The sequence below is a fragment of the Geotrypetes seraphini genome, chromosome 17 (genome assembly GCF_902459505.1).
Source record: "Geotrypetes seraphini chromosome 17, aGeoSer1.1, whole genome shotgun sequence".
Lineage (NCBI taxonomy): Eukaryota > Metazoa > Chordata > Amphibia > Gymnophiona > Dermophiidae > Geotrypetes > Geotrypetes seraphini.
In genome coordinates, this window is record NC_047100.1 from 10234565 (window position 1) to 10248698 (window position 14134).

The window sequence follows — 14134 nt, forward strand, 5'->3', positions numbered from 1 at the left end:
CCGTTTGTGTTCAGTGGTTTTTTACCATTCATCATTCTCGGCTATTTTTTTTTTGCTCCCACCTGCTAACTTTAAACTTGTGCGAAAGTGTTTTTTTTTTGCCTATGACGCTTGGGCGGAAGAGTGTGGGTCCCCCTCTCCGTTTGTCTGAGGCTTTTCTTTCGCTTAAGTAATAAGCTCGCTTTCTTGGCTTGGGGTGGTGCTTTCATCTTGGAGTGATATTTTGGGATTTTTGTATCACCTCCAAACTAGCCAAGAGCTTATGAAAAATGGAAAGGATGATTAGGGTAGTCGATATTCTATCTGAACAAATCAGTAATCTCTTGATTTACTCCCTCCTTTGCAAAGCCGTGCTAGCGTTTTTAGCGCCGGCTGGGGCAGTAACAGCTCAGACGCTCATAGGAATTATATGGGCGTCGGAGCTGTTACCGCGGTGGCCTGTAGCACAGCTTTGTAAAGGAGGGGGTTAAAAAGCAAAAAGAATCTCTCTGTGCTAAAATTAATTTTTTTTTTTTTTTTTAAATCATCACTAGTATAGGGTAGTGCTGCCCGATTCGGGGGAAAATTTTTCAATTTGATTTGATTCGATTTGGCCTATTGAATTGATTTTTCAATTCGATTCAGTTCGCTTTTCCCGCCCAATCGGGTGTTTTTTTGGTGTGTGGGGTTTTTTTTTTTTTTTCAAATATCCTGATGAGTTTATTTTGGAGCCTTTTCACCCATCCCACCCCCTTTGCCTTCATCAACCCCACTCTGGTGCTGTGGTGTAAATAAATAAAAAGACTTAAAGACTTTTTCTCTCTCTGTTAGGTTCTATCTCACGCTCACTGTCTAACACCAGCTCTGTCAGGATACACATTTCAAATCTGGCATATTGTAATAAGAAAATAGAAAATATAATTATTTTTTCTTCTTTCCACTGCCATATCCAACAATTGTGTTTCTTTCCTACTGTCTACCATCTCTCTCTCTCTCTTCCTGTCTTGTGCCCTGGGTCAAATCTCCCTATTCCCCTCCATGCAGCATCTTTCTCTTCCTCCCCTCCATTATCATGTGCAACATTTCTTTCTCTCTCTCCATGCACCATCTCTCCCTGCCCTCCACCCTATGTCCAACATGTTTCTCTTCTCCATGCATGTCTCCCTCCTCTCCACCACATTCTCCCTCTCACCCCTTTCTACCTCTGTGTTTCATCTCTCCCTTCCTCTCCTCCACCCCAACAATTTTCCCTCTCTCCTCCCACGTGCAGCATCTTTCCTCTCCCTCCCCCATGCAGCAGATTTCCATCCCTCCCTCCCATCCCCCTGTGCAGTAATTTTCCCATTCCTCCCTCTGTGAAGCAGCACCCCACCGACCCTCCCACCATGAGACCTGATATACCTCTGGGCCTTTCAGATCAGCAGCAGCGGTGGCCAGCCTTGAAGAGGCAGTGCTGTGAACATGCTAATTGAGGTCTGCCCTGCTGGGGCTTTCCTCTGTTACACCACCGCTGCTTTAGGAGGCCTGGAGGAATGCCATAAGTGATGCTACCTTGTAATGCCTAACTATAATCCGCATCTAACCTAAATTAAATCAGTTAGCTTAAATGGCATGGTAATTGACCAGGCCATTGAAGTTAATTGAATAATTAATTCAAAACATAAAAGTTAAAAGCCCAGTAAAACCTGGCCTAATATACCAGCACTTACCATCAGGATTCCTAGCGACACCTAAGCATGTCTAGATGCTGCTAGATGGGATTGTATCAACGGCGCCTAGCAGTTGATTGTCAACCATGCCAAACAGCGCCTACAATGTAATAATGTAGCTAGGCATCATTTATAGAATCAGGCCTTACACGCATATGAGACAGCCCCAGCTCAACCGAGCTGGTATTCTACTGAAGTCAGACAATCAGGACAAATAAGAGATGAGGGAATTACGAGATGGGCACAAAACAAGTGTGTAGGAGTTATGAATTAAAAGCAGCCTCAAAAAGGTGGGCTGTTAGCTTAGATTTGAATATAGCCAAAGACAGAAGGTTTTAGTACTAACTCGGGAAGTCTATTCCAGGCATATGGTGCAGCAGGATGAATCGAATGGAGTCTGGAGTTGGCAGTGGAGGAGAAGGGTACTTCTGAAAAGCCCACTGTGCAGAACAGAGAATGCAGCAGGATTTCAAAAGGAAATCCCAGGATGCATTCAGCTGGCCTGTGCCCGGTCCTGTCTCCAGCGCTCTTTCTTTTCCCCATAGTAGTGGGGTTTCCATATCCAAGTACCAGTGGAAATCTTTTTGAAAATGGTGGATTTGTCGAACAGTCTCCCACTGTAGGTGGTGGAGATGAGGCCTGAATCTGAATCCAAGAGAATATAGGAAAAGCATAGAAGTCAACTTTTCAAAATGATTGAGGGTTCTAAACCCAATTGAAATTACCCATCCATAGTCGCAGTTAAGGAATTTGTTCAATATCGGGGGTGCTCAAGCCCTGATGATCGCTAAGGGAGATGGCTAGTAGAAATTAATAGGCCTTATGGTCTTTATCTGCCATCATTTTCTTTGTTTCTTTGTAAAGAATTAAGTTACAAGGGTAGTTTGAAAAGTTTGATAAAAAAAAAAAGCACGTTAAACAACATTGTCTCCATCAAGGGCTAAGCTCATAGGCCCGGATTTTCTAACTGGTGTCGATTTTTTTAGGTGCCGGTAGGTGCCCAAACTCAGTAAAATACACTGTTGAAACAACGTTTTAACTGAGCTTCAAGATGCCTAATGGTACCTCATAAATTGGTACCGAACTCACACTTCCATTGGTGCTTTAGGCCGCCTATCACCACTGTGGGCGTGGTTAACGAAGGCATTGGCGTTAGGCGGCCTAAAGCGTCTGTGGAAGCGCGATCCATATCATAGGTAGACCCTGAAAATGTAGGCCAGGAGGTCACGTGATTGGCATGCGATTGGCAGCTGCTTTTAAGGTAGCCGACGACAATGGCGCCGCTTACAGAATCTAGGCCTTAGTCCAGCGAGTTTCCAATACTGAATTTAGCCTTATAAGGGAAGCACAATGAAAACTGTGCTAAAATAATACATTTTGAACGTGATAGCTGCTGGTAGCTGTGCTTCGCACTGAGCTTTGCTTTTAATAGAGGCATCAAGACATTAATCGCTCGATTGTCTTTCTATAGATATTGATGAATGCTCAACTGGTGTACATCGTTGTTCAGAGGGACAAATTTGCCACAATACACCTGGAGCATACCGCTGTGACTGCAAGACAGGCTACCAGTATGATATATACAGCAGAACATGCAACGGTATGTAAGTAGGGGTGTTGTTATGCATTTGGCCTAGCTTGCAATATTAGCCCCTGCCATTAGATGGCATCCAAATGTATTCTATTTCAGAAAATACTGGGTGTCTTATTTTTGTCAAAGGGTGTCGGTGATGACATGCATGGTTACGCCATAGGCAGCGCAACACTGCTTGGTTTGGGGGGCCCAGGAGCTCCGCCCTAGCCCCGCGGAATCCTAAGGTGCGGCCTCTCCCCAGCTCCCGACTCCCCAGCGTCAGCGAGCAGTCCTGCCCCCAGAAGTAGAATGAAGTGCTCCCGGGGCAGGCTGGCTCGCCGACGCTGTGCGGCAACTTCCGGAAGATTAAAAAAATGAGAACACCAAGAAGCGGGTGGGAGGGCGGGCACCAAATCAAGAGACCACCAATCTTTGGAGAGGCCATGGCCCCTGTGACTTCCCCCGTTCCGACGCCTATGGGTTACGCAAGAAGCACATGAATCGTATCTAACACAAGCCAACCACACTCATCATGTATACAACTTTTACATTAATAAGCAACACTCCATCCCCATCCAATCGGGCTTTAGAGCGGGTTATAGTACAGAAACATTACTTTGCTCTTTAGTTAGCTAGAGACAGATCTGTGTCTGAGTTTAGGTCAAACTGCAATACTTTTTCAATTTGATCTCTCAAGTGCATTTGATCTTGTTGATTACAAACTATTATTACAGATCTTACAGGACTGGGGTTTGGAAGCTACAGTATTAAACTGGATTAAAGGATTTTTATCCCATAGATCATAAAGGGTTAAAATGAATGGTTGTTTATCGACTGGCTGCAGGGCTCTCCCCTATCCCCATATTATTTAATATTACGACGCACTCATTAGAACTTGAAAGATATAATGTTTCAAGTTATATTTATGCTGATATCGACATTATTTTACCTTTCAATAGTAAGGGTTCGAATTGGAGGATTTTGAAATGTTTGCTCACTACAGTTGAACAATGGATTATTGCTCATATACCGTATTTTCACGCATATAACGCACGCGTTATACACGATTTTACAAACCGAGTATAACCATGCGCGTTATATTCGTGAGCGCGTTGTACACATTTTTTTTTTACATAGTTCCCCCCCCCAACGTCCGATTCACCCCGCAGGACCGTTCGCACCCCCACCCCGAAGGACCGCTCGCACCCACACCCCGAAGGACCGCTCGCACCCCCACAGCCTCCCCCCCCCCATCATGGAGAAGCTGCCTACCGTTGTCCTGCTGCTTCCTCTGCCGGCGGTACCGCCCCTTCTCTGATCGCCGGAAGAGGAAGCAGCGCAGACGCAGGGCTCAGAGAAGGGGCGGGACCGCCGGCAGAGGAAGCAGCAGGACAATGGTAGGCAGCTTCTCTATAATGGGGGGGTGGGGAGGCTGTGGGGGTGCGAGCGGTCCTTCGGGGTGGGGGTGCGGGTGCGAGCTGTCCTTCGGGGTGGGGGTGCGAGCGGTCCTGCGGGGGGGGGGGGGTGAATCGGACATCGGGGGGCGGGCATGAGGCTTTCAGGGTGGAGACAGGACTTCAAGGGGGGACAGGACTTCAAGGGGGAGAGGAGAGTCGGGGCGGGCGAAAGGAGAGTTGGGGCGGCCAGAGGAGAGTCGGGGCGGGCGAAAGGAGAGTCGGGCAGCGACGGGAGAGTTGGGGCGGCATGCGCGGTATACGGGTGTGCGCGGTATATAAAAATTTATTTACATAAATTACAGTTTCCCGCGCGCTATACCCGGGTGCGCGGTATATGAGTGAAAATACGGTATTGAAAATAAATATATTGCTCATATATTGAAAATAAATACAGAAAAAAACAAGTTCCTTTGGTTGAGTCTTGCAGGTTTGGTTAGATTTTGCCCTCTTTCTATAGCATCTCATCCCTTCTCTCTGGTTAATGATGCAACACATACCTTGGACCAAGGCCTTGATCGATGAGCTGCAGACTTACCTGCAGGTATTTATTGCCATTAGATGTGCAATTTTGGCTCAAAAGAGCCAACACAAGTCTAGTGTATCTTGTTCATTATGAGGTGTCATTTATGTATTGAAGATTTTTTATATATTATTTAGTTGTCATAACCTTCATTCCACTGAATGTTATTGAACTCCGTAATCGGCAGATTTCTTTACCAAAGGTTGAAGTTATTCTTCCCCGAAGAAAGAAAATCATCTTTCTGAAGGTCTTTGCATGTCCTTCATCAGAATTTGTGTGTGCTATAGCTAACTACCTCTTCTTGTTACTCAGCATTTTATGCCACTTTTGATGAAAAATTAAACACTAAGTCATTTCTGTTTGCAAGGCTCTGGCCTCTACAGATCAATCTAGGACAGCTTGAAAAATCCAACTATCCATCTCTTCGGTCTTGTTCCATGTTGATTGTATTGTGCTTGTTTTTCGGACAGATATAAATGAGTGTTGGAACTACCCTGGAAGACTTTGTCAGCAGACCTGTGAGAATACCCCTGGGTCCTATCGGTGTTCCTGTTCTTCGGGCTTTAAATTGTCCTACGATGGAAAACACTGTGAAGGTGCCTTATCATAGCTATGACGTTTTGCCACATAAACATTGCCGTCTATGTCAAACAGAAATGACTTTCAGGTTGCAAAATTAACAGTACAAAATTGTTGAAAACTTCAATTATAAATCGGTTCCATTAGAAGCATTTTTGCTAACGTGCGCTGAGCAGTTAGGAAGGAATTGAGTCGACATCATTGAAACATAGGTGCTGTAAAAAACTCAGCGCTAAGCGCTGTTCTATGAAGGACATGTGCCTCATATAGAATAGCGTTTAGTGTGGATCTTGTACCTAATTTTTGAGCAGCAGACTTACGCCTGCTAAAACCTGGTGTAAATGCCAGAGCCCACGTTAGGCGTGGTTAGGCTGTATCCTTTTTTTTTTTTTAAATTCAGAAAATTTTTATTAGTTTTATAAGAAAAATACAATATTACATGTACCCTTCACTGAACAAACATGGATACTGACCTGGCCCAAACTTTTAAAATCACTACGGTCGGCCGTTAGGCTGTATTCTTTAATTCCAAGTGCACCATTTTGGAATGCCCCCGACACACCCGTGGCCATGCCCCCTTTTGAGATGTATGCCAAAGGCAGGGTTACCAGATGTCCGGATGTTCCCGGACATGCCCTCCTTTTGAGGACATGTCCAGGGATCCAGACTGCTTTTCAAGACCCGGCACTTTGTCTGGGGTTTGAAAAGCTTTCCGTCGGGCAGGAGGACATCCGATTGAGAGCAGGCAGCGTGGGGGCGGGCTTAGGGGGCGAGGCTGGGGCTTGGGGACAGGTTTGGGGCATGACGGGGCAGGAATGGGTGGGTCTAGGGGCGGGTCTAGGGGTCCAGATTTTCCAGACGGAAAATCTGCTAACCCTAGCCAAAGGAGTTAGGCATCCAGATATTGATGGTTCGGAGTTCATTATTCACTTGAATTATGTATGCATTTCAAAAGCACAACCGAAGTTAAGCGAGCAACTTTGGACACCATGGCACCGATTCTATAAATGACACCTAGGCTGGAGCCAGTAGATGCCATGGATTGTATGTGCAAATTTGGGTGCGCCCAATTTGCATATGCAATATAACTGAATAACAAGCCAATTACTGCCGATAATTGGGATCTTAATCAGCAATTATTTGTGCTAATTAGTTTTAATTTAAATGTTATATATATTTAGGCATGCGAGTCAAAAAAAGGGGGCATATAAATAGAAGATTGATTGCTAAAGTATATGACACCCTTTCAGAATTGTATTGGTTAGATCAGCGGTGTCCAATCTGCGGCCCCGTGAAGTATTTTGTGCGGCCCTGGGCGATGCAGTGTTTTCCTCTGCTGCCCCCGGGTGTTTACCGTCTTGCTGGCTCCCTCCTCTGTCTTGCTGCAGCGTTTTGCGCGGCCCCAGAAACATTTTTTCGCCTAATGCGGCCCAGGGAAGCCAAAAGGTTGGACACTTCTGGGTTAGATGCTCAATTGATTGTACCTCTAAAATATTTTAGACATTCTTTATTAGATCTTTCACTTGTTTTAGACTATGGGCTTGTTTTACTAAGCTGTGCTGGCGGTTTTAGCGCGCGTGCTAGACGCCAACACCTCCATTGAGCTGGCGTTAGTTTTTGGTGCATAGCGCAGGGTTAGCACGCACGGCAATGTTGCGCGCGCTAAAAATGCTAGCGCATCTTAGTAAAAGGAGCCCTATGTTAAGATAGGATTGAAAGTTATACTATGGGCTCTTTTTACGAAGCCGCGTTAGCGGTTTAACGGGCGTAATAGCGTGCACTAATTTGCCGGCCGCACTGGCCGCTGCCGCCTCCTCTTGAGCAGACGGTAGTTTTCCGGCTAGCGTGGGGGTTAGCGCGCACTAAAAATGCGTGTGCGATAAAGCCGCTAATGCGGGCTTCGTAAAAGGAGCCCTATATCTTTGGATTAAACCATTGAGGCCAACATATAGTAATTGGCGTTCTAGGATGTTGCATCTTTGTTCTAGGATGTTGCACTAAACCAGGGATTCCCATCCCTATCCTGGAGGACCGCCAGCCAGTCAGGTTTTCAGGATAGCCCTAATAAATATGCATGGAGCAGATTTACATGTCTTGTCACCTCCATTATATGTAAATCTCTCTCATGCATATTCATTAAGGTTATCCCGAAAACCCAACTGGCTGGTGGTCTTCCAGTACAGGGCTGGGAATCACTGCACTAAACAAATTGGGATAATAGGCAAGGTCGTCAATTAATTAATATTTGGCAGCTTTATTTAGATACTCTAACACCACATACCAGAAGTCGTATTTTAATTAGTATGTCATGAACTGAAAATTATTTTTGTAATCATAATTCTGGGATGCGAAAGAAGGAAATTTGGGGATTGAACATAAGAACATAAGAACATAAGCGTTGCCTCTGCCGGGTCAGACCAGGGGTCCATCGTGCCCGGCAGTCCGCTCCCGCGGCGGCCCCCCAGGTCCATGACCTGAAAGTGTTCCCTACCTAACCTGAAATATCCATACCCTATTCGCTCAATGTCCTGTACGGTAAACCTCTATCTGTACCCTGTTATCCCCTTCGCTTCCAGGAAGTCATCCAGTCCCTTTTTGAACCCCAGAATTGTACTCTGTCTTATTACCTCTCCGGGAAGCGCGTTCCAGGTGTCCACCACCCTCTGAGTGAAGAAGAACCTCCTTGCATTCGTTATGAATCTGTCTCCTCTCAGTTTTTCTGAATGACCTCTTGTTTTAGTTGTCCCTGCTAGTCTAAAGAATCTGTCCCTCTCCACCTTCTCTATGCCTTTCATGATTTTATAAGTTTCTATCATGTCCCCTCTCAGTCTCCGCTTCTCCAGGGTAAAGAGCCCCAGCCTGTCTAAACGTTCGGCATATGAAAGGTTCTCCATACCCTTTATCATCCTCGTTGCCCTCCTCTGGACCCTTTCGAGTATTGCCATGTCCTTCTTGGGAAGATTTATATTATTCATATTGTTATATAATTATAAATTTTGTAATATTATTTACTCTTGTATATTTTGAAAATTTAATAAATATGATTAAATTAAATGGAAGCATTATGGGTGGATTAACGTGCTCCTTGAATTTACATGCATAGTTATAGAATGAGGGGGCTCCATGCCTAATTTAGCCGCTAGGATTTACACATTTCAGTTGGTGTAAATGGCCACGCCTAAAGTTAGGCCCAGTTCCTGGTGCTGAGCGCTATGCTATAAATAGCGCCTAATTATTTATGTATTCACTTTCCGTACCATTCTCCCAGGGGAGATCAGAGCGATTTACATGAATTTATTCAGGTACTCAAGCGCTGTTCCCTGTCTGTTCCAGTCGGCTCACAATCTATCTAATGCACTGGGCACGTCTGACAAAGATGGCGAAACAAAGTTAACAAAGCATGGTGAAAATATAGTATGAGAAAACATGGTATGGTGAGACACAGCCCTCCTTTTACTAAGGCGCGCTAGCGTTTTTAGCGCCCGCACAAAATTACCGTGCGCTAAACCGCGCGGTACACTTCTAGAATAATGCCAGCTCCATGCTGGCGTTACGGTTTAGCGCGCGTGGCAATTTAGCCGGCGCTATTCCGCGTGTTAAGGCCCTAATGCACCTTAGCATGGCGAGCACAGTTCAGCAAAACATAGCACAGTAAACATAGGGCTCCTTGTACAAAGGTGCGTTAGGGCCTTAACGCGCGGAATAGGCGCGCGCTAGACGCTACCGCCTCCTCTTGAGCAGGCGGTAGTTTTTCGGCTAGCGCGCGCTAATCCCTTGTGTGCGCCAAAAAACGCTAGGGCACCTTTGTAAAAGGAGCCCATGGTATCACAAAGCATGACTGCCATAGTATGACTTGACTAGCAAAAATGGTTAGGCAAGCATGCACGACGAAACACAGAGCAGCAAACATTTTGAGCACCGTTTTAGAGAATAGCACTGAGGGGGGTTTTTTCAGTACCAATTTTTTTTTTTTAGGTGCCATTTATAGAATTCAGTAATAAGTACAATCTAAGTACCTAAGACTAACTGCTATTTTTGCAGTTAGCACAACAAGTTCACTTAGCGCTAATTGAAGCCAGGTCTTCACGCACTAGTGCACTTTTCAGTGCAATAATTGCTGATAACATAATATACAATTTTATTTATATACCGCAATACACCAATAAGTTCAATGCGATTAGTAAGATGGAGGATCATACCTAAGAGGGATGGGCGTTGGGCACAACATAAGAGTGTAAATAACAAAGTTTCAAGTTTATTAGGATTTTATATACCGCCTATCAAGGTTATCTAAGCGGTTTTACAATCAGGTACTCAAGCATTTTACCGTATGTGTCCCGGTGGGCTCACTATCTAATGTACCTGGGGCTATGGAGGACTGAGTGACTTGCTCACAAGGAGCAGCAAGGAGTTTGAACCCACAACCCCAGGGTAGCTTCAACCACACACTCCTCCATCAAGGATCGTGGCGGGTCAGAGTCAAATACAATGCAGGTGTGGCAATAAATGAAGAACTCAAGAAATAGACAGCTTGGATCTCGGGACAAATTCAGATACCGTACATAGAACCTTCCTTCGTTTTTAAGGAGAATGAGAGACGTACAAAGAGTGCGCAGGGTTTAGTGCTCTACAAGGAATTTATTGAACAAGGAACGCATGTGTGACGAGGACGACCCAATAATGGGGAGTAATTCCCGGGTGTAGTGAGCCGCTTGATATGATAATAGTTTAGTCGTGTAGGCATTTTTTAGGTTTTCCTAGCAGGGAGGGGTAGGTGAAGACGGAGTTGGAGTGCAAAAGGCAGATCGGGGCAGGGTAAACTCAAATCATTCAGTTGTGTACTTTGGTAGGAGGCCGTGGAGAGCTTTGTACATGAAGCAACCGAGTTGGAATATAGATCGGACCTCGATCAGGAGGCAGACATAGTTCACGTCCATTAAAACAAAAATCTCTTTTAGGGTTCCTTTTACAAAGGTGCGCTAGCATTTTTTAGCGCACGCACCGGATGAAAAACTACTGCCTGCTCAAGAGGAGGTGGTAGTGTGAAAGCGCCCGTGGCTTTGTAGCGTGCGCTATTCTGCGCGTTGAGGCCCTAACGCACCTTTGTAAAGGAGCCCTTAGGGTTACAGTTCTTTTCGGTCAAGTGTACTGGATGGGCTGTTAGAATTAGACACTTTTGTCCTGATATCTTTATATATGTAGATTTCATTTGACTTACAGATATCAATGAGTGTGAAAGCAATCCTTGCAGTCAGGAATGCACAAACATCTACGGTTCTTATCAGTGTTACTGTCGAATGGGGCACCAGCTTGCAGAAGATGGTCATTCGTGTAATGGTAAGGTTCTCTTCATCCTGTTCTCTCTCTCTCTCTCTCAGACAGGAAAAGGGAAGTTTCTCAAACAGTATTTTTTTTTATTAAATATAAGTTAGCATAAAGTACAGGGAAGATATGATAGAAGTCTATAAAATAATGAGTGGAGTGGAACAGGTAAACATGAATCGCTTGTTTATCCTTTCCAAAAATACTAGGACTGGGGGGACATGCAATGAAGCTACTGCGGAAAGTAGTAAGTTTAAAACCAGAGAACATGTTTCTTCACTCAATCTATAATTAAGCTTTGGAATTTGTAGTCAAAGAATATGGTAAAAGCAGTTAGCTTAGCTGGGTTTAAAAAAAGTTTAGATAATTTCCTAAAAAGTCCACAAACCGTTACTAAGATGGGAGAAGTGTGTGTGTGGGTGGGGGAGGGGGGGCAGATATGGGGCCTTTCCAGAAGTTAGGGACAATGTTAAAGCATAATGCCATATCCACGTCTAAGTTAGGCTTGGCTTTACACCAGGTTTCAGCAGGTGTAAATGTAGTGCCCTACATAAGAACAAACATAAGAACATAAGAAGCGCCATCCCCGGAACAGACCCTAGGTCCATCAAGTCGGGCGATCCACACACGCGGTGTATCCTGGCATAGTTTTGGTCCCCATATCGCTCTAAGCTTCTCGTAAAGAGAAGTGCATCTAGCTTACCCTTACCCATGTCACTTCATGCCACTCATAAGGAGATGTACATCTAACTTACCTTTAAATCCTAGAACAGTGGATTCCGCAATTATCTCCTCTGGGAGAGCATTCCAGGTGTCCACCACTCGTTGCGTGAAGCAGAACTTCCTGATATTTGTCTTGAACTTGTCCCCCCTTAGCTTCAGCCCATGTCCTCTTGTCCATGTCACATTGGACACTGTAAATAATCATGAGATCCTTTGTAGAATTTTAGCTTAGCACAGATCTTCATGGCGCCTAATTCTGGGCACTATTTATAAAATTCATCCCTCATAATACATGAAGATGACCTTTGTACAGAAAATCCACTTCAGATCATAAAATATAAACACTGCTAATATAAAAAAAATAAACATAAGCTTAATAATCCACAAAAATTAGGAACAATCAATATAAAGAAATGAGACATTGAAACCACAAAGGAAATTAAATTTACAAAGTCAGATGAGGACTTTCATATACCTAAAATTATCCATAAGTTCCATAAATTTATTCAGACAATCATAAAGCTTCTCTGTTAAAAGTTAAAAGAAATGATTTGTTCAGTTGTTCCCATTAATCAAGAAAAATGTCACTGAAACTTAACACTTATAGAAACCACCTCTTGGCACATAGATGAAAAAATTGGATTGGATTGGATTTAATTTATTTTGCTTTGTTTATAGCTAAATGTAATATTGTGTCAAAGCAGTTTACATAAATAAACATATCATCCGATAATAAAACAATCATAAAATACACAGTTTTACTGCAAAATAAACCAAGATAAACAAGTTTAAAATTAAAACCACATGTCCCAAGAATACCACTGTAATACAGTATATTAGCTATACATTTTTCTTCCCTCTCTCGTGAGAAATATTTTAATTCTGTCTTCTATTAAGGATACCCCTGATCTAAAATACAACCACATCAAAGCCTCCTTATATTGCAAAAAAAATAGAAACAAAACCAGTGATAGTTCATAAGAACAGCCTTACTGGGTCAGTCCAATGGTCCATCAAGCCCAGTAGCCCGTTCTCACAGTGGCCAATCCAGGTCCCCAGCATCTGGGCAAAATCCAAAGAGTAGCAACATTCCAGCATCTCAAAGAATAGCAAGGTTCCGGAACCCCAATGAGAGCAACATTCCGGAGCTGAGATTGTGATGTCATAATGCCTCATTCCATAGTGCCACAGAGCCAACCTCAGCAGTGATGCTACAATGGCTTGATTGTCCTATACTTGGCACACATAAGAGCATAAGAACAGCCACACTAGCCCATTCTCACAGTGGCCAATCCAGGTCACTGGTACTTGGCCAAAACCCAAGGTGTAGCAATATTCCATGCTACTGATACATGGCAAGCAGTGGCTTCCCCCGTGCCTTTCTCAATAACAGACTAAGAACTTTTCCCCTAGGAACTTGTCTAAACCTTTCTTAAAACCAGCTACTTCCTGGGACCTCTCCAAATTCACAGATAAGTTCAAACTTATCATGATAAGCTTCTTCCATAAAAGGGTCCACACCACAGCTCCAAATGAAGGTCAGGTAGAGGCTGTAAGGAAATACAGCTTTTGAAGTAATGCAAAACTTCTTTTTAAAAATTAAGAAATAAACTCCAATGTGAAGGAGTCCTGGAGCAAGAATAATTCAAGAGTTTTAAGTTTAAATTCCTAGCCATATTCTCTAGATCTTTATTGTAATCTATCCTGAGAATCTAGGCGTATTTTAACCTGATGGACCTTATTTCCCAAAACCATCATTTTTTTCCCTGGACTCCACAGTTTGCCACCATCCCGGGTGCCTCTGAGTTTCTAGATATCTATTAAAGAAAGAGTTGCCCAAAGATGTGGAGGGCCATTTTCGATAGGATGTCTAAGTCCAACTTTGGATGTTTCCCACAAGACGTCCAAAGTTGGAGTCAGACAAACGGCCATTTTCAAAACCAGCAACACCGCAAGACGTCCACATTTAAAAAAAAAAAAAAATCACCTACTTAGACATCATGGCCAACAGGATGTCCAACCCTTAGGACGTCCAACTTTATTTGCCATTTTCGGCCACAAAATTGTCCAACTTCAAAACATCCAAATCCAGACCATTCTCCCTCCCTATTCGTGGGGGTTAGAGGCAGAGGTGGCCTGCGAATAGGGAAAATTTGCGAATAACTTTTGGGCCAGCTGTGACCCACCCACGGACCTTACCTGGTGGTCTAGCGGTGATGCGGGGCAGGAGCGGATCTTCTTCTGCCCTCTTGTCCCAGCGCTCCTTTCCAGT

The 14134-nt window shown here is 44.0% G+C and overlaps 1 protein-coding gene across 3 annotated transcripts in view; it reads left to right on the forward strand.

Moving 5' to 3' along the window:
* FBLN2 (fibulin 2) overlaps positions 1-14134 on the forward strand; it is a 261844-nt gene that overhangs the window by 222259 nt on the left and 25451 nt on the right. For all 3 annotated transcript variants that reach the window (XM_033926337.1, XM_033926336.1, XM_033926338.1), the window contains 3 exons: positions 3160-3288; positions 5709-5834; positions 11038-11154. In XM_033926337.1, the coding sequence (XP_033782228.1) occupies positions 3160-3288; positions 5709-5834; positions 11038-11154 (372 nt within the window). The remainder of the gene's footprint in view (positions 1-3159; positions 3289-5708; positions 5835-11037; positions 11155-14134) is intronic.